The 25,933-nt window shown below is 42.7% G+C and overlaps 4 protein-coding genes and 1 long non-coding RNA gene across 16 annotated transcripts; 3 read left to right on the plus strand and 2 right to left on the minus strand.

The window, feature by feature from the left end:
• Positions 1–305: 305 nt before the first annotated feature.
• On the plus strand, positions 306–5,805 carry slc26a10 (solute carrier family 26 member 10). Its single transcript, XM_040192915.2, has 18 exons — positions 306–803; positions 1,175–1,285; positions 1,384–1,541; positions 1,650–1,814; positions 1,892–2,044; positions 2,139–2,221; positions 2,320–2,467; positions 2,556–2,669; positions 3,182–3,259; positions 3,350–3,445; positions 3,826–3,932; positions 4,178–4,247; positions 4,392–4,574; positions 4,687–4,741; positions 4,914–5,002; positions 5,111–5,165; positions 5,264–5,370; positions 5,452–5,805. Exons 1-18 carry the CDS (start codon positions 539–541, stop codon positions 5,488–5,490), a joined length of 2,076 nt encoding a protein of 691 aa, XP_040048849.2. The 5' UTR covers positions 306–538; the 3' UTR covers positions 5,491–5,805.
• Positions 5,806–6,751: 946 nt separating this feature from the next.
• Positions 6,752–9,102, plus strand: LOC144388925 (uncharacterized). The gene is made up of 2 exons (XR_013453183.1): positions 6,752–7,443; positions 7,544–9,102. It is a non-coding gene; the product is annotated as an uncharacterized LOC144388925 (long non-coding RNA).
• b4galnt1a (beta-1,4-N-acetyl-galactosaminyl transferase 1a) lies at positions 8,039–17,966 on the minus strand. Of its 7 annotated transcripts, XM_078091945.1 has the most exons (12): positions 17,610–17,961; positions 17,249–17,455; positions 15,218–15,426; positions 14,953–15,135; positions 13,568–13,674; positions 13,405–13,442; positions 13,121–13,301; positions 12,804–12,896; positions 12,500–12,687; positions 12,279–12,419; positions 9,267–9,504; positions 8,039–9,104 (listed from the first exon to the last, which is right to left on the minus strand). In XM_078091945.1, exons 3-12 carry the CDS (start codon positions 15,424–15,426, stop codon positions 8,893–8,895), a joined length of 1,590 nt encoding a protein of 529 aa, XP_077948071.1. In that variant the 5' UTR covers positions 17,249–17,455; positions 17,610–17,961; the 3' UTR covers positions 8,039–8,892. The 7 variants fall into 7 exon arrangements, with proteins under 7 accessions (XP_077948071.1, XP_040048859.2, XP_040048861.2 ...); XM_040192925.2 differs by having other exon boundaries at positions 17,249–17,966; XM_040192927.2 differs by lacking the exon at positions 17,249–17,455 and having other exon boundaries at positions 17,848–17,959.
• A 337-nt stretch (positions 17,967–18,303) lies between these two features.
• On the plus strand, positions 18,304–23,931 carry c1galt1la (core 1 synthase, glycoprotein-N-acetylgalactosamine 3-beta-galactosyltransferase 1, like a). Of its 6 annotated transcripts, XM_078091976.1 has the most exons (6): positions 19,432–19,588; positions 20,214–20,232; positions 20,316–20,349; positions 20,726–20,941; positions 21,127–21,791; positions 22,932–23,931. In XM_078091976.1, exons 1-6 carry the CDS (start codon positions 19,569–19,571, stop codon positions 23,259–23,261), a joined length of 1,284 nt encoding a protein of 427 aa, XP_077948102.1. In that variant the 5' UTR covers positions 19,432–19,568; the 3' UTR covers positions 23,262–23,931. The 6 variants fall into 6 exon arrangements, with proteins under 6 accessions (XP_077948110.1, XP_040048876.2, XP_040048878.2 ...); XM_078091984.1 differs by lacking the exons at positions 19,432–19,588; positions 20,214–20,232; positions 20,316–20,349 and adding an exon at positions 18,304–18,541 and having other exon boundaries at positions 20,686–20,941; XM_040192942.2 differs by lacking the exons at positions 19,432–19,588; positions 20,214–20,232; positions 20,316–20,349 and adding an exon at positions 19,329–19,419 and having other exon boundaries at positions 20,686–20,941.
• On the minus strand, positions 23,437–25,717 carry tac3a (tachykinin precursor 3a). Its single transcript, XM_040192985.2, has 7 exons — positions 25,530–25,717; positions 25,108–25,223; positions 24,917–25,013; positions 24,706–24,735; positions 24,567–24,620; positions 24,383–24,449; positions 23,437–24,199 (listed from the first exon to the last, which is right to left on the minus strand). The coding sequence occupies exons 2-7, from the start codon at positions 25,207–25,209 to the stop codon at positions 24,181–24,183; spliced, it is 369 nt and encodes a 122-aa protein (XP_040048919.1). The 5' UTR covers positions 25,210–25,223; positions 25,530–25,717; the 3' UTR covers positions 23,437–24,180.
• Positions 25,718–25,933: the final 216 nt, after the last annotated feature.

Raw genomic sequence — 25,933 nt, forward strand, 5'->3', positions numbered from 1 at the left:
ACATTGAAAGACTTAATTGTGCCTCTGAGCTTGTACCTCCTGTGTAGCTCTCAGGAGGACGCTGGGCAGGATAGTGCAAAGAATAGTGTGTGTGTGTGTGTGTGTGTGTGTGTGTGTGTGTGTGTGTGTGTGTGTGTGTGTGTGTGTGTGTGTGTGTGTGTGTGTGTGTGTGGAGGGAGGGGTTGTGAGTGAAGGAAGGTCAGTTATGTCTGACTTTCTATTTTCTGTATTAAAAAAAAAAGAAGAAAAAAGTTTCCAGCAGTAGGACCCAGAGGAAAAAGGAACCTCTGAACGAGCGCACCTTTGTGATATCTGAGGCAAAGATGAGGGAAAAAAAGTTGTTCAACACCAACAAAAAAAAAAAAAGGCAGAGTTTTAAGCTGCGGTCATTGGCTGAGGGGAGTCCGACCGGAAAGCCCAAATGGCCGTGGAGGTCAGCGCGGAATCCTTTATAAATGTATTGCAAACAGCCCTTTAGCGACCCCGCCGCGGAGCTCGCGCGGTGAACTACCGGCGCTCACCTTCGCGGAGGGACAACATGAGCGACTCGGTGGTCGTGTACCGGGACGTCTACACGGAGGACCGCTTCAAACAGGCGTACGGCTCCGAGGATTCCGCGAGTGGGAGCCTGCGGCTGCGGGAAAGGTTCGCCGGCAGGTGCAGGTGTTCAAAGCGAGCCTGCCTTCACCTGTTGAGGCAGAGAGCCCCCATCTTTGACTGGCTGCCCAGGTACAGGCTAAAGAAATGGATGCTGGGAGACACCATAGGGGGCCTGACGGTGGGCATCCTGCACATCCCGCAAGGTGAGCTTTTGTCTTTACAGCATATTTAGTGGATCATTTCATTTAGAGTAAACCAAGCCCGGGTTTTATTATAACGATCGCACCTTGATAATAAATGATGATATATTTTGAGAGAAGACAGCTGTTATTTTATGATTACATTGTTGCTAATTATCCAAAGAACATGAGCAAGGTTAGAACACGTGTTACAGCAAAATATACATGATCCCGGGAGATAGTACACAAAGTCTGTGTTATACATTATGTTTCAGTACTTAAATTACTTCAAATATAAATACTGCATATTAACCTATATAAAGTAGAGAGTTTTTTGTATTAAAAAGAATGTGTTCACTTCTAAAGTCAGTTTTTGATTTTCTTCCCCTAAACAGGCATGGCTTTTGCCTTACTCACATCTGTAGCACCGATATTTGGCCTTTACACCTCTTTCTTCCCCGTGGTGCTTTACATGTTCTTTGGCACAGGTCGCCATGTGTCCACAGGTAAGACCTCCTGTATGATACAGTGCATATTCATTAATCCACAGGGTTCCATTATCTTTAGCTTTCCACTTCCACCGAGACACGCGGCCTGTTTTCAGGTACCTTCGCTGTGGTGAGTCTGATGACCGGTTCTGTGGTGGAGCAGCTGGTTCCCACTCCTCTGGAGATGAACTCGAGTTCGCCTGAAGCGGCCGACTTTGAGGCCCAGAGGATTGGAGTCGCGTCTGCTGTAGCGCTCCTCTCGGGAATCATTATGGTAAAACGGACATGGATTTTACACCAAATGAATAAAAAAAAAATACAACTTTTGATGGCAGACGAGTCTTTTTATGAACACAGCTCGTGTTAATCTCTTGTGCCCCAGCTCTGTATGTTTGGTCTCCAGCTGGGCTTCCTCTCCACCTATCTGTCAGAGCCAATTGTCAAGGCTTTCACCAGCGCCGCTGCCTTCCATGTTACCGTCTCACAGCTGCAAAGCATGCTGGGCCTGCGGCTCCCTCGCCACACAGGGACTTTCGCCCTCTTCAAGGTAGGTGGGCAGCATTTCTCGAGGGTCTGATCAGCCATGGGTTTTTTTTGCTCAAGGCTCCCCTGCTCTCTGTTCAGACTTTAGCGTCCGTGATGGAGAACCTGTCTCACACCAACACGGCTGAGCTGCTGATCTCGCTGTTCTGTTTGGCTGTTCTCGTACCGGTCAAGGAGGTCAACATGCGTTACAAGCAGCACCTGCGTACACCCATACCCGTGGAGATCCTCACGGTTGGTAAACTGTACTTGTGAACGCAAAGGGTCCATTTGCTATTCACGATGTAATGAACAGGTTATAAGTGATGGGTTATACTTCATTCCGCAGGTGATTATTGCTACTTGTGTGGCCTACGCCTCCTCGCTGGACTCCACCTATGACATCGAGATAGTGGGCCACATCCCAGCTGGGTAAACTTTTTAACCTTTTGTTTTGCAAAAAAATTAGACCTCAAAACGTTGAGCTCAGTAGCTTTTAGTGCTTTGACATTTTATTCTCCTGTGGTCAGATTCCCGAGGCCACGGATGCCCAACTTGAGCACTTTCCCCGACATTGCCGGGGACACGGTGGCGATAACGTTTGTCGGTTACGCCGTGTCTGTCTCTCTGGCAATGATCTATGCCGATAAACATGGATATTCCATACAACCCAACCAGGTGAGCGGCAGATTTTTCCGGCTTTTTGTTGAAGTATTTCCACCAATATCTGTAACCCTTTTTTGATGGAACCTGTGCTTTATTTCAGGAGCTCCTGGCTCACGGCATCTCCAACACGGTGTCCTCTTTTTTCACGTGCTTCCCCAGCTCAGCCACTCTCGCCACCACTAATATACTTGAGAGTGCTGGAGGATACACGCAGGTACTGTGCGCCATGTCCATTGGGTTCCGCGCGTCACATTTATGAGCCACTTTATAAAAATAAAGTTGCAATCTGTAAAATAAAATCAGCAGAAGGTTCAAACCAAGGAAACTAAATGAAAACACCTAAATAGTTTGAAGTTACTGATTTGCTGATGCTTTGAGAACAGCAGTCGTCACAATCAGAACCAAAATACCAGACACTGCTTCTCATTTTATAAACTATTCTTTTATGTATTTGAAAGTATTAATCCACTTGAATTCAGTTGAAATGAATGAATGAATCAAACTTTCTTTTCAGACTCGAGGTCCAGATGGTACAAAACATTGAATAGAATCAAATAAATACAAAATCACAAGTAAAGTGAACATGAATGAATGAAATGAATTAGAGTAAATTGTTTAGGGATTTTCTTTCATGCTGATCTTCCATATTGTGAGACGCAGGAATAAGAAGCAACGCTTCTGGGATTTTCAATAACGAATGAGGTGTGCGTTTGTGTGTTCCTGCAGCTCTCCGGCTTGTTCACAAGTCTGGTGGTTTTGATTGTTCTGCTTCTGATTGGGCCGCTGTTCTACTACCTACCAAAGGTGAGTTTAATATGTGTGTGTCTGCAACAAGAATGAGAGGAAAACAGAAGGAAAGTTTACTCGTCTCGTTCTTCATCTCGCTCCCCTCAGGCAGTCTTGGCATGCATCAACGTCACCAGCCTCAGGCAGATGTTCCTTCAGTTTCAGGACTTACCGGATCTGTGGAGAATCAGCAAGATTGACTTTGTAAGGCAATAGACAAGTACAACGGTATAAGTATTCCACAAATTCGTCTCCAAGCATTAGAATAAAGCACAACAGGCTGAAAGGAAGATAATTCATTAGATCCCAATGGTTACCATTAGTTCAGCAATTTACCCGTGATGCAAAGCTAATTGGCTTTATTGGTATCTTTCCAGGCTGTGGGCCTTTTTTCATAAAGCAATTAAAAGACATCCTTAATTCACCTCATCTGGAGTAAAATATGATGTGCCCTCAGAAACATATTTCGGTTTTAATTTGGAAATAGAGAACAACTATCCATCAAGGCATTCCACCATGAGCTTATATAGCAGAGGTTGCACACGCAGGAATGTTATTTTCACTTACACGTTATTCTGGTGTAGATGGTTTGGGTGGTGACCTGGCTCTCCGTAGTGGTCCTCAACGTCGACCTTGGCCTGGCTATCGGAGTGGTATTCTCCATGATGACCGTCATCTGCCGCACGCAAAGGTACATTTGTACAAAATACAGCCGATATGTGAGATGTTGAAATAGACTGAAGATCCCACTTACCTGCAGCAAGATGTATGTAAAAATATGTTTAATAGAAATGATCAAATAAAAAAACAAATTATAATTGATCAGGACAACTCAGAATTATCTCCGATAATCAGAGGATCCTTTTTACTTGTCAAGCTATGTATGTCGAACGTTATAATGTGGTCAACTAAAGCTGCTGACTGATGGTTCAACAGGGCTGGTTGTTCAGTGCTCGGTCGGGCCAGCAATACGGAGATCTACAGACCGGTGGAGAAGCACAACAAGGTGAGAGGACGCTCTTGCTGTTAAATGTTTATTTTGTGGTTTATATATACATAAAATCATAGCTCATGATTGCGATCGTTATACTAGAGGTGATGCAGCCAATCCACGAACGAAGTTGGGACAATTCCTGTTTGTTCCTTTCAGTGCTACGAGATACCCGGAGTGAAGATCCTGACTTACAACGGCCCGATTTACTACGGCAACCGTAGCTTCTTCAGGGAGGAGATGAGCCGGCTGCTGGGCCTGACGCCAGAGAAGATCCGCAGCTGGGAGAAAGCCAGAAAAGCGCTGGAGAAACGGGAGAGAGAGGCCACCGTCAGCACTGTGGTACGACTACTAGAACGACTCACAATCAGCTGCATTATGAAAAATGTGAATTTCTCACCGGAAAAAGGGATTTCAGTGTCTTATCTCTTTTTCTCCCTCCATTGTTGTTCAGGAAAGAGGAATTGCGAATACATCGTTTTCTTCAGAAAATTACTTCTTTCAATCTGGTAAATAACAAGAGCAGACAAAAACGAAACTAAAAGCTACAGATTATGAATATAAACACCTAAAACAGTACTTTATCTACTACTAATGGCATTTTTCATATTGAGCTATTTACATGTTTTGCTACAGATCCTTTTAAGCTTTTCATTTGATCACCTTTTTTCTGTTCTGCAGAGAAATCTAAGAGTGAGGTGGAGGCCGTGCTAATTGATTGCAGCAGTGTGACATTTGTTGATGTCGCTGGAGCGAGACTCTTCACACAGGTAAGTCTACCGAAGCAAAGCGTCACGCTTCAAACTTCACTTCACGGGAGGATTTTCTCCATGTCTCTGTGTGGACAACACAGTGATTTCTTTTGGCTTTTTTTGCAGATTTGTTCTGAGTGCCAGAAAGTTGGAGTTCATGTGTATTTGGCGAACTGCAATGGTGAGGCTTGTGATTTAGTGATTTATTTTCTCATGATATTCTATGTTTATATTACATTCACTGATCCACAATTGACTCCATTCATGATTTCTATGCAGAGAGTGTCTTAAAGATCCTAACATCAAGTGGTCTAATGACCTACATGAACCCTCAGCATATTTTCGTTACCGTTCATGATGCAGTGATGTATATTCAACAACAGAAGGTAAGCTGGAAAACCCAACATTCAAAGGACCCTCCGTTTACTTGGATTGTCCTAAGAGAAAGCAACTTCTTTCGTCCGTAGGAAAAATCTCCAGAGAACACCACGACTGTCTGGGTGTGAGCCAGGAGGACAGCGACCGGTCATGCTCCCATCAAACAAGCGTCTCGGACTGGGAAGGCGGAAGAGGTCAAATGGTCGTTATACTTTGAGTAGAGACAGAGTCTGTCGGCTGTATAGCGGCGCTCCACTATATACCAGTGTTTTAAAGAAACAGTAGCTTGTTGTAGCACATCATGAATTACAGTAAGTGTTATATTATAGTGTCCCCAGTTGTCCTGACATGTATCAGACTCTCCTCTGGTACACTTTAATCAGAGGGAAGGGGACATCAGGCAGAAAGAAACCACTCTCCTATCTAGTGTAAAAAGAAAGAAAGAACAATTATTTTTTTGTCTTAATGACTACAAAACTGTATATGACAGATGTTTTTTTGTCTTTTGTTGTTGTATATGCTGGAACATTAGCACAGTGATATTTATTTAGTTTCTGTTTGCTGTTGCCAAACTGATCAATATAAAGTGCACTGAATAGTTTCTTTAATACTAACTAGTACTACTACTAAATAAGGTATTTATATGTGCTATGCAACCATGTAAAGTGAATTCCAACTCACTATGCCTTAAAATGTCATCTTTTTAAACTCCAGAAACTGCACAAAGTCTGTATTATGAAATTACTTTTGTATTTCTCAGCAACTGTGCCATCCAGTGGCTGTTTTGACCATAAATATACTGTATCTCCTAAAACGACTTTTGGGTGATTCATAACGGAACATATTAAATTGGGTTAGTTTCCTGCATCAGTACTTTGGTTGCTGTGGTGTGTGTGTGAATACATTTGAGGGGAAAACACAGTGTGGAATGTGAAGCACGTGACTCTGCTATATTTTGATGTGAGAATAAGAGGAGTCTTTGTGTTTGCTGAGGTACAGTAGACTTGTGTGTCCTCACTGAGACAAAAATGCATTATTCAAAAGAGAAAGGATTTCAATTTCACCAGGGCGGCATGCTGGAAGAATTAGCACCGCAGCTCATCGATGTGCAGAATGTTGGTTTTATTTACCTCACATCACGCAAGCTGCACTGGTGTCAGTTTGTGTACATTTTCCTCTAAACTTGAAGTCGCATTAGACAAAACGTTTGGATCCAGTCCGTCCGCCACTTTCTACGGGAAGAGAGATTTTCATATTATAAAAACGTGTCTGACAAAACCTTCTTAAAGATGAGCAAGATAGTGTCTGTGTTGCCAGGAGCCGTAGATGCCATCACCCTGATTGGAAGCAATGTCTTAGCACACAGACATGCTCTCACATGCCGTCCAGTTGAAGGTTTTCTCCAATGCTATTCGTGATAATCCTGTTACTTTGACCTGAGAAGACTGTATGCAGTTTGAGTTCAAAACCACGATGAGAAAGGGAAAAAAAACCTAACCATTTCCTTGCTTGATGTTAGATGGCCAAGTTATTAATTTTTTTCCAGTGCATATTTCAAAGAGGCCTCTAGACACTGTACCCTTTGGGTTTTCCCTTTAAAGCTCAAGGAGTGTTTCACTAATTGGGAGGAAGTAGTCCACTTCAATTAAAACATGGTACACAAGTCTCTGGCCAAATGTTTTCTAAGCCAGATTATACCGGCAGATTTACTAACTGTACACAAACATATTCAAAAAGTAGTTTAGCCAACTCATCCAGGAAGGTCACTTCATTGAATGACAAAGCTTTGATTTACTATATTAAAAACTTACTTACAGGTATCATGTACATATTCACAGTTGTTAATACCCACTCATAGTTCCCCCCAACCAACAACTTACAAATACACCAAAGAAAATAGTAGAATAATATCTATAAAAGGATCAAATAGGCAATTTCTATTGTGTTATTAATGCAATTAATACAGAAACAGCAGAAAACAGCAAGATGTACTGGTAAGCATAGTCCGGTCCAACCATCTGGTCTGTTTTAATATGAAAATGCGAGTACTGCTTGTACTTATTCTGATAGAACTACTGTAGGTAGTAATCCATCCATCCATCCTTTGTCAAACCGCTTATCCTGCACACAGGGTCGCGGGGGGGCTGGAGTCCATCCCAGCCAACTTCGGGCGATATGTAGGTAGTAATATGTTACATTTAATGATAACAACGTCGGAGTCCTCAGAAAGCAAATAGAAAATCATTCATTTTCTGTGGCATCATTATCTGATCTTTTGTTTCCATCTTGTGGTGAAACAGGGGAGTTACAGCTGTCACTATAGCAATAAAACCTTTAACGACAAGTTTATTAACTTCTATTACAGTACATCCCGATTGGAATCAAACACATGTGCACATCTCACCATCAGATTAAAATTGTATTACCTGCAACTCCGCAACTCATTCATTACTTGAGAAAAAGTACCAAAACCATAATGTAAAAATCCTTAATTATTTGTGGACGTTGAAAATAGTACTTTCTACTTTCAACTAAACAGAAAAAATATGTATTTTATGAGTAAACGTAACTTGTCAGGAAGGACAATTTGGCAAATGAATTAATGACACATGCTATAATTTTAAGGTTCAGACACTAAAATTATTTTCATATTGCATTAACATTACATTCTGCAACGTTAATGTATTGGGCAAAAGGGATTTTAATTTAAATTTTTCGAAGAATACAATTGAATTTACAAAGGAAAACAAGCAAAGGGATAAAAGGTTTCATCTTTAGAGGCGCCATGTTCCATTTTGACTTCCCAGATAAAGCGGAACATGACACCAAAGTTGATGGACAATGTTTCCGGACAACCAGATTATCTGCCCAATTAAAACAACTTGAGGTAAAATGAAGATCAACGGACCAGGGCCGCAACTTTAACCCTTGACAATGAAGCATATCCAACGTTAAATAACACAAAATATTGTTCAACAGTGTAGTTTATATTCCGTTTACTTGCACAGCAAGACATTGCCGTATACGTGTAAAAAAAGACCGCGCAAAGTGCACAAATAGTTTCACATTACATTCACATGTTATAAACATACATTACCCGAGTAACACCTTTTAAATTGGTAAACAATAAATATGATTAAAAAGCATAAGTATTTGAGTAACATAACATGTGTTGAGCTGTTGCCAATTAACTTTATACACATGGTGTTAGCTCAACAACAGCATTCTTTTGTCACATTATTTATAAAAAAATACAACAACCCAGACATTCATACATGCAGGAACAGGAACGCTCCTCACACTGTCGTCTCTGAGGTTAACTAACTTTTTAACGGGTGGTATGATGTACAGAACGGCAGTTTGTTAGACGGTTCAGTCATAGTTTTTAAGGCAGACGGTGGGATACTTGTGCATGCTGTGAAGGGGAATTCGGTTGCAGGTACTCCTCCTGCCAATCGGTTCATAGAAAAAAAGCAAGTCCACACAAAGTCTTCGCTTTACCTGAAAAACTATTTATGTCGCTACAAGTTTCAATCACTGGTCATGCACTTGAATCGGTTCTTGAAGTAGAAGTCTTCCTTATGAACGTCATTATCAGCAGGGGAAGACGAATAGCGGAATTTGTCATACGACTTTTGGGAGTCGGTTTTGCTCCAGGGTAGAATGATCTTTGATGCGTGGCCTACAACCACGTCACTACAGGAGCCAACGTGGAGGGAACCCAGCGCGTCGATGAAAAACTCTGCAGTAACAAAAAAAACATTTGGTTTTGATCCGTCACTGAACTTCCCTTGGTTTTGTTTCTTTTTCCAAAGCCGGTCAGCCTCGTTATCACAGCTGCAGAGCAAATAGCTGTGGCAAACCTGTCAATAGATTCGACAGGCGACGTCACAGACGGACTCACCTAGATGACCGTGCCGGGCCAGGCGGGGGTTGAACCCCGCCTGCTGCACCTTGTCCGTCCTCCCTAGGAAGAAGTTGATGACGGCGTCCGCTACCACGCAGTTGGGAAATCCCTCGATGACGTGGTGGTAGCCGTCTCTGATGTGTAAACAGTCGCCCTCCTCTCCCCCGTCTTCCACCGAAATGATGTGGCGATAAGTTGCAGTGTAGCCCGTCACCTCTCTCACTGCGCCACCAACCTGAGGTTGTTCAGGACAGCAAAAGAATTCGTGAAGACGTGACAGAAATGTCTGAAGACACACGCGTGAGTTAATGCCTGCGACGTAACATGAAGCAAAGTAAAAGCCAGTTGAAAACATGACGATCCGGAGAAAGATGCAGGTAGGATGAATTAATACAAGTTTATGTCATGGAAAGCACCAAAATAAGCCAAAAGTCCTCATCTGAGATCTGTGCAACTGCATGGCTGTAGAAATGATTCACACTGTACTCCCTGTGATTTCATATTAGTGCAGGGATTTAAGGATCTAGACCACCTACAGTTGCAATCAAAATGATTCAACCCCCATTGCACATTGGGTTAATGGCAAAATATGCAGTTTCAGAGAATAACTGTTTAAGAAGTCCAATTAAACTAATATTAAGTCTTTTTAGCCATTGGTTATGGGCAATGGCCTCCAGCCCAGTAATATTCTTTGGTGTGCGTTTTGCAACAACCTTCCTCAAATCCCAACAGAGATATTTTTTAATGGGTTTCAAGTGAGGAGACTGTGAAGGCCACTCTGAAATCTCCCATTCGTTCTTCTGAAACCGAGCCACGGCGGCTTTGAGGTATGCTCGGGACTGTTGGAAGGTCCAACGACGCAGACGGCGTTTTGGGGGTTTTGGTTTTTGTCACCCGAGGGTTATGGACCACCATATGACCTGTAAATCTGAGGAAAAGTTTTCTTCACACAATTATATATTGAATAAGTTTGCATTCCGGATTGTTGGAAGATAAAAGAGCCATGGGCAAATTCTTTTTGGGCTCTGGCACATTGGGGTTGTGTTCACTGATATTGACATCAAAATAAAAAATAATCAACTCAACCAATACAGAAAATCATCACAGACATGCAGTCTGTTTACAATACACGTGAATGCTACATAAAACCCTGCAGATCCCTCGGGCCACATGAGGTTTCTCTAATACCCAGAGAGAGCGCCAGCGCGAACAGCCAGACTGATGATCGAGCCAACAGTCAAGCCAACAACCCTGCCCATGTAAAGCACGTCACCCCTGAGATAATTTAGCTTGTTGCAACACGGCAGTTTGGAATTAACGCCACACCTCCTCCGCTCCGGCCTGGAACTCCCCGGGGTTTGGGTGCTGAGCCCACAACCTATTCACGTCGTATGTAGACGACTGCTATAGCCAATCAGCGATTGAACTTGCAAACTATGCTTCCAACTGTATCTCTAGGTACATTCCGGGCTCTTGATATCTTTTTGTATCCTTTTCCTGGCAAACATCTCAGATATTTTTAGACAATTCTTTTGACTTACTCAATATGTCATATTTCTACTATGCACTTAACTTTTCCCTGGCCAGTCCAGGTATCCGTGTGTCCTTTCTCAAGCACACCTGAACTAATGAAGCCCTTGCTTGGTTCAGTTCACTTGATTAGCACATGAGACAGGGGGTTGAATAATTTCAAAAGGATGTTCTACTAAGTTCTGAAGGTGCTTGTAATGAAGGGGTTGAATCCTTTTGAGACTGCACTAGTGATTGAAAGTAGCATTTTGTTTTGAATTTGGATGAAAACCGTGGTGATATTAGTTTCATTGAACTATTTCAAATGTTCTTGTCCACTTTGTTAATTGTAAACAGCTGAAAGTTTGTATAATTTGCTAATGGGAATGGTACTTGTATAGCACTTTTCTAGTCTTCTGACCAATCAGCGCTTTAACACTACATGACATCATTCACCCATTCACACCCATTCATACATTGATGACAGGAGCTACCATACACAGTGCCACCTTCCCATCAGTAACTAACATTCACGCACTGTGATCGCAGCTACAGAATGTTGCAGCAATGTTGGATTAAGAGTCTTGACACATCGACATGCGGGTTAGCCGGGCCTGGGATTGAACCGCTAACCCTCCCACATACCCAGTCGCCCTTAATAACCCAACGGGGATTTCTACATGGTCCTGGATTTCTGTGGTCATTGTGCCTGTTGGTGTGAAATTGCGGTCTAGACTAGGGGTCTTCAACGTTTCTCAGGCCAAGGACCCCTAAACTGATGTAGCAGGGACCCTATTCTACGGGGTTTGGTCCGCCATCTTTTATATTTGAGCTTCGTTGTCTTTAGCTGCTGTCGTATTTGCATGAAAGGAGCTGTGAGTGAGCTGTGATGGAGCTTCTCCATCAATTTATCCATTCGCTACAATATGTTGGATTCATGTTAATATGTATTTAAAGACAATAAATATAATTCTGGTTCTGAAGACATTGAATTTTGTGGGGGAAAAAAAGCCCTGTTGAAGACCTCTGGTCTCGACTGAGAGGACGAGTGCATGAAGCAGAGGATTGTTGGGAAATTGTGTATGTTTTGTCTAGTTGGATGTTACCTTGACCTTGAGCGCAGTTGCCAGGAGCTGTCCACTAGGACAGATATTCTGTTTAAGCAAACATTGTGCTCTGATGGTCAAGGGGATTTGTGCGTCAGGGTGCAGATAATCTCGGTGTCCATGGTGATTTTTTTGTACGTATTATTATGATTTCTCTAACACTAGACAGATAGGTAGCCTGTGGAATGACATACTTTTGTAAATCATTGACATTAAAGTCCTGCGACAGCCACGGTAAATTGATTTCGTAAGAGCAATTAATTTAATTATGTAAAGATATTTTCACCAGATATAACAAGTTAATATCAATGCATAATGTAATATGCAGTCCCCATCAAAAAAAACATCAGATAACATCCAGACACATTGACCGATCTCTCAGTGTGCAGCTCACCAGATCCAGCGTGGTCTTTTCTAAGATGTCTACCATGGTCTCCACCTTGGTGTTTGCAGTAAAGAGGAAGTCATCATCCACCCAGAGCACATACTTGGTTGTCACTTGCGACACTGCCAGGTTTCTTCCTGCAAACCAACCCTGTATGTAGTAGACGAAGGTCGGTCACCACAGAACAACAATCCCAAACGCTCCGTAGAGACATAGTAAAGCTTCTTTACCTTTCCAAATGGCATGATGTAATGGTCAATGTGAGGGCCAGTCACTGGCTGTGGGTGTTCATTATCATCTGCTATCACTATGGTAACTGTAGGATAATATTGCCGAATGCTGTCAATGAGGTCTTGGAGTTTGTCATATCGCAGAAAGGTCTTGGTGGCGATGGTAACAAGAGCACTGATATTGTACTCTGAATGGGAAAACAATAAAACAGACACAATAAAAACATTACTATGACACATTTTAATACTTTGAATTGGAGAAAAGAAGAACACAAATGTGACAAAGACATTACTGCTCACGAACCTCTTTGATATCCAGAGTTGTAAAGTTTAGGTACCGTTCCATGTCCAACTTTAATGGTGAAAAAGGACCGGTGAACATCAGTATTAAACTGAACTGCAGATAGGAATTGGGATAAAGAGACCATCCAATTGAATGAGGAGGTGTGTTCAAACGTTTGACTTATTCCACTGGAATATAGAACGTAGTACTTCTGTACCTCCTTACCATGAGGTCTTTTGATTGATTAATACTTGATTAAAAGCGTTGAGTATTACTTCAGACCATTAGGATGGGTTAACATAATATTCTATGTTTAATATCAGGACACAATCCATTACCTGTATCGGCTGTCTTGGGATGAAAAACAGTGTTTGTATAAGTGACAAACTTCAGCTGTCTGTTTAGCGCGGAGAGAAGAGGACTGGAAAGTGTCATGTGCTTCTCTCCTTCTCCTTTAACAGAGACCCCTTCCACCGTAGCAGCAACATCAAAAGTCCCCAATGTTGCTGTCAAATAAACCTGTGCACCAAATGCAGAGGTTTGGGTAAAAAAAAGGAGCTTAATATTTGGACAGAAAAAATAAGTGAGAACCCCAATGAAACCCGCAAAGTAAAGAAGTTACCTTGTAGATGGACATTGCTTCTTCTTTAAGACCCAAACCTATGAGAATAAAGCAATTACTACTGAAAACTTCCAGGGAGTAATATATGGTGAAGCAAACTCACTAACAAACCAAAAGTGGATGCAATGTACACGCTTTGAACAAATGCAAAGTGCAATGGTACCTGGAATGATGATCGTTTTGAGGGGTCGCACCTCCAAGCCCTGCGTGGGATACTGAAGAGGACTCTTGGCCTCAGCTACAATAAGCACATCTGCAGGACTGTAGGACCTGAGAAGAAAGATTGCAAAGTTGTTGTATGGTAACTCATGTGTTAAGTTTGTGAATTTTAATGGCCATTAAATTAGATTTCATATGACCTGTAAATCTGAGGAAAAGTTTTCTTCACACAATTATATATTGAATAAGTTTGCATTCCGGATTGTTGGAAGATAAAAGAGCCATGGGCAAATTCTTTTTGGGCTCTGGCACATTGGGGTTGTGTTCACTGATATTGACATCAAAATAAAAAATAATCAACTCAACCAATACAGAAAATCATCTGTCATGCAGTCTGTTTACAATACACGTGAACGCTACATAAAACCCTGCAGATCCCTCGGGCCACATAATACCCAGAGAGAGCGCCAGCGCGAACAGCCAGACTGATGATCGAGCCAACAGTCAAGCCAACAACCCTGCCCATGTAAAGCACGTCACCCCTGAGATAATTTAGCTTGTTGCAACACGGCAGTTTGGAATTAACGCCACACCTCCTCCGCTCCGGCCTGGAACTCCCCGGGGTTTGGGTGCTGAGCTCACAACCTATTCACGTCGTATGTAGACGACTGCTATAGCCAATCAGCGATTTTGGGCCCAATGGACATTACATTTTTTACATTACATGTCATTTAGCAGACGCTTTTATCCAAAGTGACTTACATTACACTTTAAACCCATGGCTTTTTTCACATTTTTGCCCGGGGAGCATTTAGGGGTTAGGTGTCTTGCTCAGGGACACTTCAACATGGAACATGAGGCAGCCTGGACTCGAACCACCAACCTCGTGCTTCCCAGCACACCTTTTCTAACCCCTGCGCCACGACGACCCCGTCATGGAGGGACAATACACACCCCACCCACAAGTTGTTCAACTGGCTCCCATCCCGCAAGAGATAAGGAAGTGTCAGCTGCTTTGCCACCAAACTTCAGAGCAGTTTCTTTCCTCAGGTTGCGAGACCGCAGCTCCACCCTCCATCGCGACACGTAGTTGTTCTTTTGTGTGTCTGATTCCTTATGTTGCAATTTTGGACAACAATCTTTCCGTTGCTGCGCAGCCCTGTCATTAAATTACAATTAATTGTGCACCTCGCACAGCCTTCTAAAACAGAAGGATACTGAGTTACTGATTTACTGCGTTATAAGAGGTAATATGTTACTTATTCACTGCGTTATAAAGTAATATTTTACTTATTTACTGCGTTACACAGTAATATTTTACTGATTCTCTGCGTGAGACAGTAATATTTTACTAATTCACTGTTATATGGTTAATCATTTGAACTTTACCTCATCTGAAATTTGTTGTACTCCTGATCTCTGTGACGCTTCACACCACTGGGGTCGGGGTGGGACCCTAAGAAGTCAAGACCAATGTTGTGGGCCCACACACGTGGGAACAGCAGATTGGAGAATGGCAGGCGTAAGGTCTCCTCATCAGCCAGACACATGCATGTATTTTGAGGCAAACGACTGTCAGAAAAAAAATGGTACAGAGTATTTAATGATAATGAGAATTCAGAACTAAATGTATACATGCTGACGTATAACTAACCGTGCCACATCATCCTTTGTATGGGAAACGTCATGATAGCCACTAATGACGTCTTCTATTCTCTCTTCGAGGAGTTTCTGTATTTGACCCCCCAGTCTTGGCCGTATGTCAACCCTTGAAATGGTCCCAGGGCTCCAGGCAAAGAACAGGGATAGCAGGAGTCCACTGATCAAAAGCAGTCCGAAGCACTTCTTGTAGGAGGCACGCATCTAGAATGAACATGAAAGGAAATATCAGAAAGGCAAACGTCACAGGATAGAGGAACCGGATGTGTGTCAGAGAATGTCGGGGCTGCATCTGCAGTTTTGTGGTCTGCAGTGAAGAACCGCTGATAGTTTTGAGATTGCAAATTCAGTGTCACTTTTTTGACTGAAGACTGAAATACATTTAGCTGGAAGACCAAGCAGAAGCTCTGTAATGCCTTCAAAGCAGAGTGAAGATGCTAAAATAAAATAAGCCACACATTTGAATGAAAAAGGAAGAATGTGCGAGATTGACGAAGCACTAGAGCACATCTGCATGACCCCAAGTTTTGTTTTCTTACCATATTTTCACAGACAGACGGTTTTCATTCCAAATGTACGTAGTTATCAACCATGGTGTGTTTTATTAACTTCACTAACCGTTTTTATTATTTTAACTGGGTTTTAATTAGAACTCCCATGAACTATGAATCTGTGAGCTTTGGCAAAGTAAAAGTATGTGACAAGCTCGCATGGGACAGGTGGAACAGGATTTGCGTTGGTACAGAGTGGGAGGACCAAACAGAGTTATGTTGCAACTGGGATTCAAAATTCTTCCTATTTTCTCATGCAAGTTGAAAGAGCAACTTTTTTTCATCTTCCTGTTTTTGTCAAAACCATTCGGCCCTGATCAAATTTTTATTTTAGTTGTTTTGTCTGTTCAACTTCTGCAATCACGTAAGCTCTTATAACACGGCTGAGTCCCACATTTTTATCTGTTCCTCTATAGTCCAAGGTGTCAAACTCAAGGCCGCTGTGGACAAAACCGTACATAGTAACTCACTGAAACCTCACTGGGCTTGCTTGCGTCCGTTAGGAATCGTTGTTTTCCACCTGCATTTATCCACTGTGTAGCGAAACTAACTAAAGCTTTGTTTACGGGCCAGTACCTCTGGTCTGTTTGGAGCGCTGAAACTAAAATCAAAAAAAGAAGAAAAACTAAAATCAGTTTCCTCCTACTGGTGCACCGGCTCGATGGTAATGATCATTTAAAGCTGATTTGAAGTGTTCAGCGGATCTTGTAGAAGGAACAACTGTATTTCAAGGCTCCTGTTCTCCCAGTCCCATATACGTGCAGCATCACAGAGCAACACACAGCGTCCTGAGGCATCATCAACAATGGCAGAAGTCACCAGAGCTGCATTGTATCATAACCGTGACGTCCAACACGCTCCCGCCGCAGCCGCCCTATGTAGTTTTCCTTACAGATGTGCCGATGTGTTGAGGCTTCTTTTAATAACAGTACTTTGACAAATGCAACACAAAGCAATCACTTAAGTTTTTGCTTTGTGTTGCATGCAGTGTTTTTCATGCTTTAGGAGCTCGGCCTCACGTTGCATGCATTTTAATTTGGATTCCAAACAAACTATTTGCACACTTGGCAGTGATGCAAAACAACATCAAATATCACCACGAGGTTTGCTTTGTTTACCTTAGTGTTACTGGAGAGGAGCTACATATGTAGACAACACAAACTACATACAAACATCTCATGAATAGTTGCTTATCCACAAATATCACACAATCACAAAACGGAGGCCATCGCAGGTAAATGCATTCAAACTGCCTGGAAGAGATATATCGTCGTGGGTCTAGTCACACATTTTATAATTATGTCGAATATATTTGTTAAATGATCTATGGTTACACGTGCGACCACTAACGACCCCTGAACAACAACAAAAAAAAAACCGTGGCCAAAGAGATCCCATCAAAACCATCCAGGCGACGGAAGCACTGATCCAACGTGACAGCCCACAAAGGAGATGTTTCTTACTGCTGGACTTACCGTGTAGGATCTCTCTCTATATATATCCCCAGTGCCTTCAAGTCAACTGTTCCGGTTGTCTGACTGTCTGTGACACCGCGTGCGCGTTCATGGGCGTTCCGGGTCCCGCGAGCTGCGCGGGTGCGACCGCGCCTCGTTGTTATCGAGTTGTAATCTGTCCATCTCTCTCCAACTTCAGCGCACTTCTTATCCTGCCAGCAGGCTGCCCTGCGGTGGTTTGAATTTAATATATAAATAAGAAAATATGTAATATATGATATTATTTTTATATAGTGTTTAAGGAACCCACATTAGCATGTGTTGGTCTGTTAGGTGCATTAAAAAAACACATGTCATGTCTGTAATTGTTCTAAAACAATACTTAAATGTGGGGGTGGTTCCTCCTCGCGGTGGATGCAATCGGAGTGCTTTTGTTTCATTTGCCATGGAAAGGGGGTTTGCAACTTCCACCCCAGTGACCTCTCCCGGTGACGAGCACGTGACTTCCTCGTTGAAACCAGTGGTTGTCAATGTCGGAGACTTCCCCCATTTGTTTCCCTGTTTTTCTCCAAAATACAATAGTAAAATATTCAGAAACACACCGGGCCTCATTCTCAAACCTTTTGAATAAGATTTCCGCCAAAGTGTTCTCAGCTGCGGTCTAAAGTTGCGCATCCCCGAACGCGCGTCCTCGCGTCGCTGGAATTGCATGCAGAAACGTCAGAAACTGCTCCTTATTAGGGCATGCAGAGCCGCGCGCACCACCGACCGACTACACAGGCAACGTGACAGCAACTTTAGACCGATACTGCTGTCCGATGCAGAAGTGTCCATTGTTCATGATAGGAATGTTCTGGTATTTATTATTTTGCTAAATATTTAAAGCCAAGGACGTCTGCGGAGTGAACGTACGTGATCACCCACGTGTCAAACCCATTCCTGCCTGTTGATGCAAAGCAGTTTCCAGCAGCAGCCAAATTCCAGAAAGCATTTGCTTTGCCAGATGGAGAGGACATGGCGATGGGTGGGGGGGCGTGTCTTTGACATAGAGAAGGCCATGATATGATGTGGAAGGAAGGGTTATTAATGTCTCTGTGCAAGTTGGGTGTTGTGGGTCTGATGTCTACATACATATATTATTAAATATTAAAGAGATTTACATTCATAGCATAGCATAGCTTTGTATTGAAAACGGAAAACCTGAAGGCAGCTTTTTTCCGACCTGATTATGAAACTCCACTGCTCAGGGCTGAGTTCTTCAGTATTCTGCGTCAGTGGTGTTTTTTTTTTTTTTTTGCTGGGTGTAAAGGTCATGTGAGTCATTTTTATTATTGCGTTGTTTTGCTGTTTGTTTTCCAGCTGACAGCCGTGGTTATAATTGTGGATATTGTCCTGAGCGTATATGTACTGTCTTTGTGTGCCCTGATTGATGGTCAAATAACTCCAGTGTGCACACATGTTTAACCTCCCATGTCTCGTATGTAAAGTAATCTATTACATTAGCCCACCAATATTCACCCGTTCAATGTGTATTACTTTGACCTATTAGCATTTTCAAAGACGTACAGCATCGTTAAACATGATATGTTGCCAGATATTGTTTTTACTAATAACTTTCGTTCATAAATTAACATTTTACTTTTAACTTGTATAAAAGTGCTGCTTTCATTCCTCACTCATCCCTGATCAACATTGTTGTCTTTGCTTCTACTTCATGTCTTTGAATGATCGATTGTGGCAAATTGTTCTGGTGAGTCTATCTACATAGAAGCTTTAAACCTCTATTGGGTGTAAAGGTGTCTCATAATCATTGTTAATCTTATCAACAATGTGCTGGGTGTATCATTTGTGTGGTGATGTAGCAGCTCTTATTGGGTAGATATCTCCAGCAATCTGCATAGTCTGTGACCTGCAAAGGCGCGGATTGTATCCAAAGTCTCACTGTAGGGTGAAACCTAGTGGCCAAAATAAAACTGCTCTTCTGATCATCCTTTCATTTTCTCTATCTGCATCTTCAAATTAAACATTTAAATAACAAATGAACACGCGTGCAACTCAAATCAAACGGTCAGTTTTTTAAAATTTCTCATTAATACATTTCAAGACGTGAAAAGCGGCTTCCTCGTTGCGTCACCAGCAGCTGACCAATGAGAGGCCGCGGTTGCAGAGCTGAGCCCTTGATGCCGAAGAATGTAAACCCGCACAGTGTGTGTGTGTGTGTGTGTTTTCTTTTCTTTTCTTTTCCTTCTTCGTTTCCTCACTAATCATCCCACATGGCGACGCACAACCGGGACGACTTCGCCCGAGGACAGCCCGTCGTTTAACGTGAGCGCGTGACGACATGACCGACAGCTCCGCGCGGTGTGTGGCGATCTTCATCATCGGGCATTGTTTCGCTGCTTAACGGTTAAACCCCGTCGCTCCCGTCAACGAGCAAAGACCAATAACACACACAAACGCACGCACACGCGCGCGAGCCTACGAGGGGACATCGCGTCCGTCGTTTACTGCACGTCGCTGCTACTAACAGTCATTTCCAGCAAATGTATAGTTCTGTTCCCCGAGTACCACGTGGTTTTATTGATCTGTGTTCTCGGTGTGAATTGATGCGATTGCATAAGTGAAGAGGATTATACCCTTCTGTGGTTACCGTTAATATAATAATAATAATGATGATGAATGCATGCATGCAGTTTTTTTTACGAGTTATGTTTTTTTTTTTTACAACGTCCTTCGTGAGGCAACACATGCCGTCCATCTAAATGTAACAGGGAGATACCGACACTGTGTTAAACCCACACGTCTTCAGGTCCAAACGACAAACTGAATTCAGGTTTTACATTGTAGCTTAGTTGAAATGTATGTGCATGTATTAATCTGCTTTAATGGACATGAAGTGATGTCCTCCTGGACATTTGTTAGTATTAGTGGGACAAATCGCTGTTATATCCCCTTTTTTTACTGGTACATGCTTTCTGCTTTACAGTACAAGTCCTGCATTGATGGTAATGAAGACAAATTCTACACACTCACAGTCTGTTAGTGTTTATTTAGTGGCTCTAATAACTGCCCTCTCTCAACTTTCCAGTTTAGTGACACAGCTGTCTGTGGGTTTCGAATTTTCCTGTTCAAATAGAAAGGCAATATATTTCTGAGAACATGAGAGGGGTTGATTCGGCTCAAGGGGAAAATGTTTAAAATGTGTCGCCTAAAAAGTGCAGCCAATATGCTCTGAAGGTCACTCAAATCACATGTAGTTTGCGTGTCTTTATTTTCTCAATGCACACATCCAATACTAGGCTATACACATTGCAGTTTATGTTGGACTATTGGGCTACAAACATTGGAGTTTATAGCCTATTCACAGACAGACACAATGATTTGCAACATGATTTTTAATAAATAGCCCGGTTTGTCAGTCCATCTCATGGATCCTGGTGTGTTGGGTTCACATGTAGACATGCTGTAACTGGGACATCAGCGTGCGTGGGGTCGGTCTCACCATGAAGGGCCACGGCTCCAGATGGGCCTTCTCCCTGGGCTTCCTGGTCGGGGCCTGCGGTATCTACTTCTTCCTGCGCCAAGTGTGGTTTGAGAGGAGCTACCCTGTGCTGTCAGGGGCTCAGGAAAGAGCCGCAGCGGTGTCCGAGAAGCCCATCAGCTGGAGGAAAGAGGGAGCTGCTCTCATCAATCTGCTCCACTCTCACAATGAAGGTAAAATACAGACCTCCACATTGGTCCAACACAGATGAAGTATGTGTGTGTGTCCTTCACTTCTCGGTCCTACTGCAGACAATTTATCTAATGTTCTTATCCAGGTGTCTGCATAGAAATATATAAACACGTACAATGTCTCCACTGCGAACCGGTCAAACACTGTTTGCTGTGTCTCTCTCTAGATGAAGACAGCCAAGGGGCAGAACTGTTGTTCCAGAAGGTTCGCGTTCTCTGTTGGGTGATGACTGGACCGTATAACCTGGAGAGCAGGGCTCGCCACGTCAGGGCCACTTGGAGTCGCCACTGCAACGTGGTGGTGTTCATGAGCTCCGAGGAGGACCCGGACTTCCCCACCGTGGGCCTGGGCACCAAGGAGGGCCGCGACCAGCTGTACTGGAAGACGATTCGTGCCTTCCATTACGTCTACGAGCACCATGCGAGCGAAGCAGATTGGTTCCTTAAAGCTGACGACGACACCTTCGTGGTGGTGGACAACCTGCGCTGGATTCTGTCCAACCACACACCTGACGAGCCCATCTACTTCGGCAAACGTTTCAAGCCTTACACCAAGCAGGGCTACATGAGCGGAGGGGCGGGCTACGTGCTTAGCAAAGAGGCCCTCAAGAGATTTGTTGAAGGTTTTCGAACCAAGGTGTGCTCACACACCACACCCGTAGAGGACCTGGCGCTGGGGCAGTGTTTGGAGAAGATGGGCGTTGTCGCGGGCGACTCCAGAGATACTTTGCGTCGAGAGACCTTCCACCCGTTTGTGCCAGAGCACCATTTAACCGGCCAGTTCTCCAAGAGCTTCTGGTACTGGAACTATTGTTACTACCCGATTGTCGAGGCAAGTACCATCACTTACGTCTCATTTGTGAGCTACAGCGCTGTGACGTTGATGGTAAAAGCAAAGAATGTTAATATACATGCGTACCTACAGAGAATAGGGTGTGCTGGGAAATAATTATGGTAAGACACATTCTGCATAGGGCCAACATCGCCAGTTTGCATCGTGCCCTACCTCTCTCTCACGCCATGTTTCTTGTCTCAATGTATTATAAAGGCTGCCTAAAATGTCGCCATTAAAGCACAGGGTGATTTACAGATAGTTCAGAGATAGACAGACTTAGAGGAGAGTGGATTAGCCTAATTAGAGAAGAGCAAGTCAGGTTAGGAGACCTGCTGTTGAACCAGTTCTAATATCATTAGTGTGCGTCTGCACTTCAAGTGAGATAATTATTCTTTCATTTTGTAAGATACAGAAGGGACTTTTTCTCTAACTGAGAGTAAGGATGCAGTATACCGTTTATTTTGCTTTTGATGAATTCAAATAACCTACAAGGATAACAAATGAATATGCAATGACGTAGCACATTCAAATGCTGTTCTTGGCCCATGAGTGAAAAAGAAATGAGTTCATTTCAAAGTAGATGATTGCAACAGAGATAGAGCCCCGTCAACAAAGGAATAATTGGTCAATTGGGCGCAGATGATACAGCTACTTTGGAATCTAATTTAGAAAACACTGGAATTCATTGCAAAGTATTGCTGAAAATGCAGATACTTTCCTGCATTAATGTTTAAGCCCAAAAGTTTTAAGCTGCACTGCTAAAATCCTGGTAATTCAAATGCAAAACTGGTTGAATGGGAAGCTGAACTGAGTGATTTAAAGAAGCTAAAGGTGTTTAAGCAAGGTACATTTGTGGAGTAAAATCTGGGGAACCTTTTGTCAGCGTGGTGCTGCCAATGTATAAATGTGTCTATGCTAAAATACATTGCAATGTAATACATTTCTACTGTCAAGCTTTAGTATCTGTACTTTTGTATGTATTTTTGTGCTAACCTGTGTGTGTGTGTGTGTGTGTGTGTGTGTGTGTGTGTGTGTGTGTGTGTGTGTGTGTGTGTGTGTGTGTGTGTGTGTGTGTGTGTGTGTGTGTGTGTGTGTGTGTGTGTGTGTGTGTGTGGTCTGTCTCTTATTGGTCCTCAGGGTCCACAGTGCTGCTCTGACTTGGCAGTGTCTTTCCACTACGTAGAAGCGGAGCTTATGTACACACTGGAGTACTACACCTATCACCTGAGAGCGTATGGCTACAGGCCACGCTACCGGCCCCCCATACAGCGCGGCCTGCGCCCCGGCCCACTCTTGCAGACCGTCCTGACGCCGAAACTCAAAGGGGCTCAGGAGGTGACGGGGGGGAGGAGTCACACAACTTGGGCTTTTTCCGCTAGTGGAAACCAAACTAAAGCAGAGGAACAGGAGACAGACAATGGCATCACTGAGAACAGAACTGCGGCCCCTCAAGGCAGACCCCTCTGATTCCGTGCTGCAGCTGGTTGCTCTCCCTGTACGGTACGTTGCCTAATGTTCCTGACAGGCTTTTTTTCCTTCATCAGATCACAGTATAATTCCAGCCAGTGTGACACTGTAAGCACGTGCAGTGATAGTGTTTGAACCTTAATATGATTCAATGGTCACTCCGTGTGCCAATGTGAATACATTCTTTGTTTATTTCATAATTGTTTTCTTGAAGTGGAATGCAAGAATACATTGCTGTGTGAATCACCGCTCTTTGTTTTTCTGGTGCTGATTAACAATTAACATCTGATTTTATTTTGGTGCTTTTTTCCCCCTCTACTTCTGATGCAAGTGTTTGTCTTTTGAAGCTTGTGTGGTTTGATGGTAAAAGCAGACTCTGATAAATGTTTTTGCTCTTCACCTTTGGGGGATACGAGGCGTCTGATTCAAGTGTGTACTTTAAACCTCTTGTACTTCTTGTTGAAAACGGCATCTTTCGATGAAAACAGTAACCCCAAATTGGCAATGAATCCCCAGCGAGTCTTTTTTTTTTTTTTTCATACCCCAACCGTGAATCTGATTTGTGATTGAACATTACTGCACATTCTGACATCAAGCTCGAAGGATTGTGCATAAACGGCTTCAGGAAAATGCTTTAAATGTTTTAAATGAATAAATGATGTATATAAAATTATGTTTATTTTGTATTATTGAAGAACAAAGGACGACATCATGAAAGAAAGTATCGGCTCTCACTACTCATCATGTTTTGTCTTCAGATAAAACAAATACATACAATCTGTGTATGGTCACTTTAAAAAGCCAGCTGGCAGGTTTATGGTGTGAATCACAGCATTTAGTTATTATTTCCAAAGACGTTCAGTTCATTGTTTGTGTTCCCCGTGATCTTCTGCCGGATGATTTTCTTCATTCTGGACATTTACAGCCTCTGTAGAAACCTGCAACAAAACACGCATCCATTCATTTATACAGAAGAAATATATAAAAGTCGTTTTGATCAGCAGTGTCATTAAGACATCAGAAATCATTGAAACTGCCTGTGTCCCATACTGTTTTATTAGCCAGGGTAACTTGTTTTTTTGTGTTGGAAATGTTCCGCCTACAGAAGAAAATGCTTTTACCTCAGCCTGCATTTGTTGAGAAAAATGCCTCTCCTCTCTGGATACGCTCTCCTCCAGGGTCCGTTATCTATGAGTGACGAGATTATATAGTATCAAAAAGACCTCATCTAAACATGATGAACACTGTGAAACTGAATGCACGGAGCTACAACAGACCGTTGAGCTTGTGAACCGCCACACTTACCCGGCTCTGAGTTTCTCCTTCCCATTAGACCAACAAAAATATCATGCATTTCCCCTAAAAAGAAGTACGAGAGAAATTCTGTTCAAAAGATTTCAAAGAATTTAAAGGAAGCAATATCAAAGGTACTAAAAGGTCTTACTTTTTTCTCGTCCCTCTAAAGCGTTTGCGTCTAATAAAAATAAAAGCCAAAGGGGGGAGAAAAAAAAACTTCAATGATGAAAATAAAAAAACAGTATTTACACCACAAAGCCTCCCGTGAGCCTATATCAACGTTTTACAGTTTGTCATTGAATGTATTGTCATTGATACTTATATTATACATATTTTAAAGTAATCCGTGACACACTCACCGGCACCTCTTCTGCCCATCAGTCCCACAAAGCTATCATAATCCAAGTCACTGAACCTCTTCCGACTGTTCTGCTTGAAGCTGTCCAAGCCTGTTGTCTGGTAATATGAGGGGGAAATAAAATCAGTTAATATTAAAAGATGGTGTGATTATCAGATTATTTTTCACATCATTGCATGCCGGGGAACCTACATCGGAAGCTGCTGTGCGCGATCCGGGCTCCTCGCACCTGGACTGGCTGTGTCGAAGTTTCATGATGAGGAACAGAGTCACCAGCAGCAAACCTTTTCTCATTTTCTCAGCAACACCTGTGCGACAACATGTACTATTATACTATCTTATAAAATTGTTTCCGTATCAACCCAAATATCGCAGTTTATTAGGAACCAATCATAACCCACTGCGTAATCGGTGCGTAAAAGCGCGCGGCATAGATTTACAAATGTGTTTTTTTTAAAGTGTCGTGAAATATCTTTTAATTATCCCGCAAAGACAAAAAAACAGAAAATGTTACGCAGATCCCCTTTGTATCCTTTCCAAAACGTCAAAAATACACGATAAACAAAGATAAACATTTTACTTTAAACATTTAAGAGAAAATATATTTTCTTTACCTGTTATCTTAGAGCAGATACTTTTGGGGGGGATAAGAGTCAGCGTGCGGCTGCTGCTGAGTGAAGTGGAACGGATAGGTCCTGCAGTGAGATCCAGTGAGGATAAATGAGGAATCCGCGCTTTGGGCGAATAAATAATAGTAGAATCTCTGCGTAAAGCCAATCAGAAACTGGAGCGTAGGTGGCGTATATCAGGACTGACATCACGCTGTGCTGAAGGCTACGCATAATCATTGATGGCCGTGATGCTGCTAGGAGCTGGTTCCTCCCCGACACGCGCCAACTGCCCCCTTTGTTACACAAAAACCTACCGCCAGCGTCACGATGACCAAGGGTTCAGGACTTAATCTCATTTCAGGGACAATTGAGAACTTTCTTTAGGTTAATTGTTTAATCACACATTT

This window comes from Gasterosteus aculeatus, chromosome 2 (assembly GCF_964276395.1).
Source record: "Gasterosteus aculeatus chromosome 2, fGasAcu3.hap1.1, whole genome shotgun sequence".
Lineage (NCBI taxonomy): Eukaryota > Metazoa > Chordata > Actinopteri > Perciformes > Gasterosteidae > Gasterosteus > Gasterosteus aculeatus.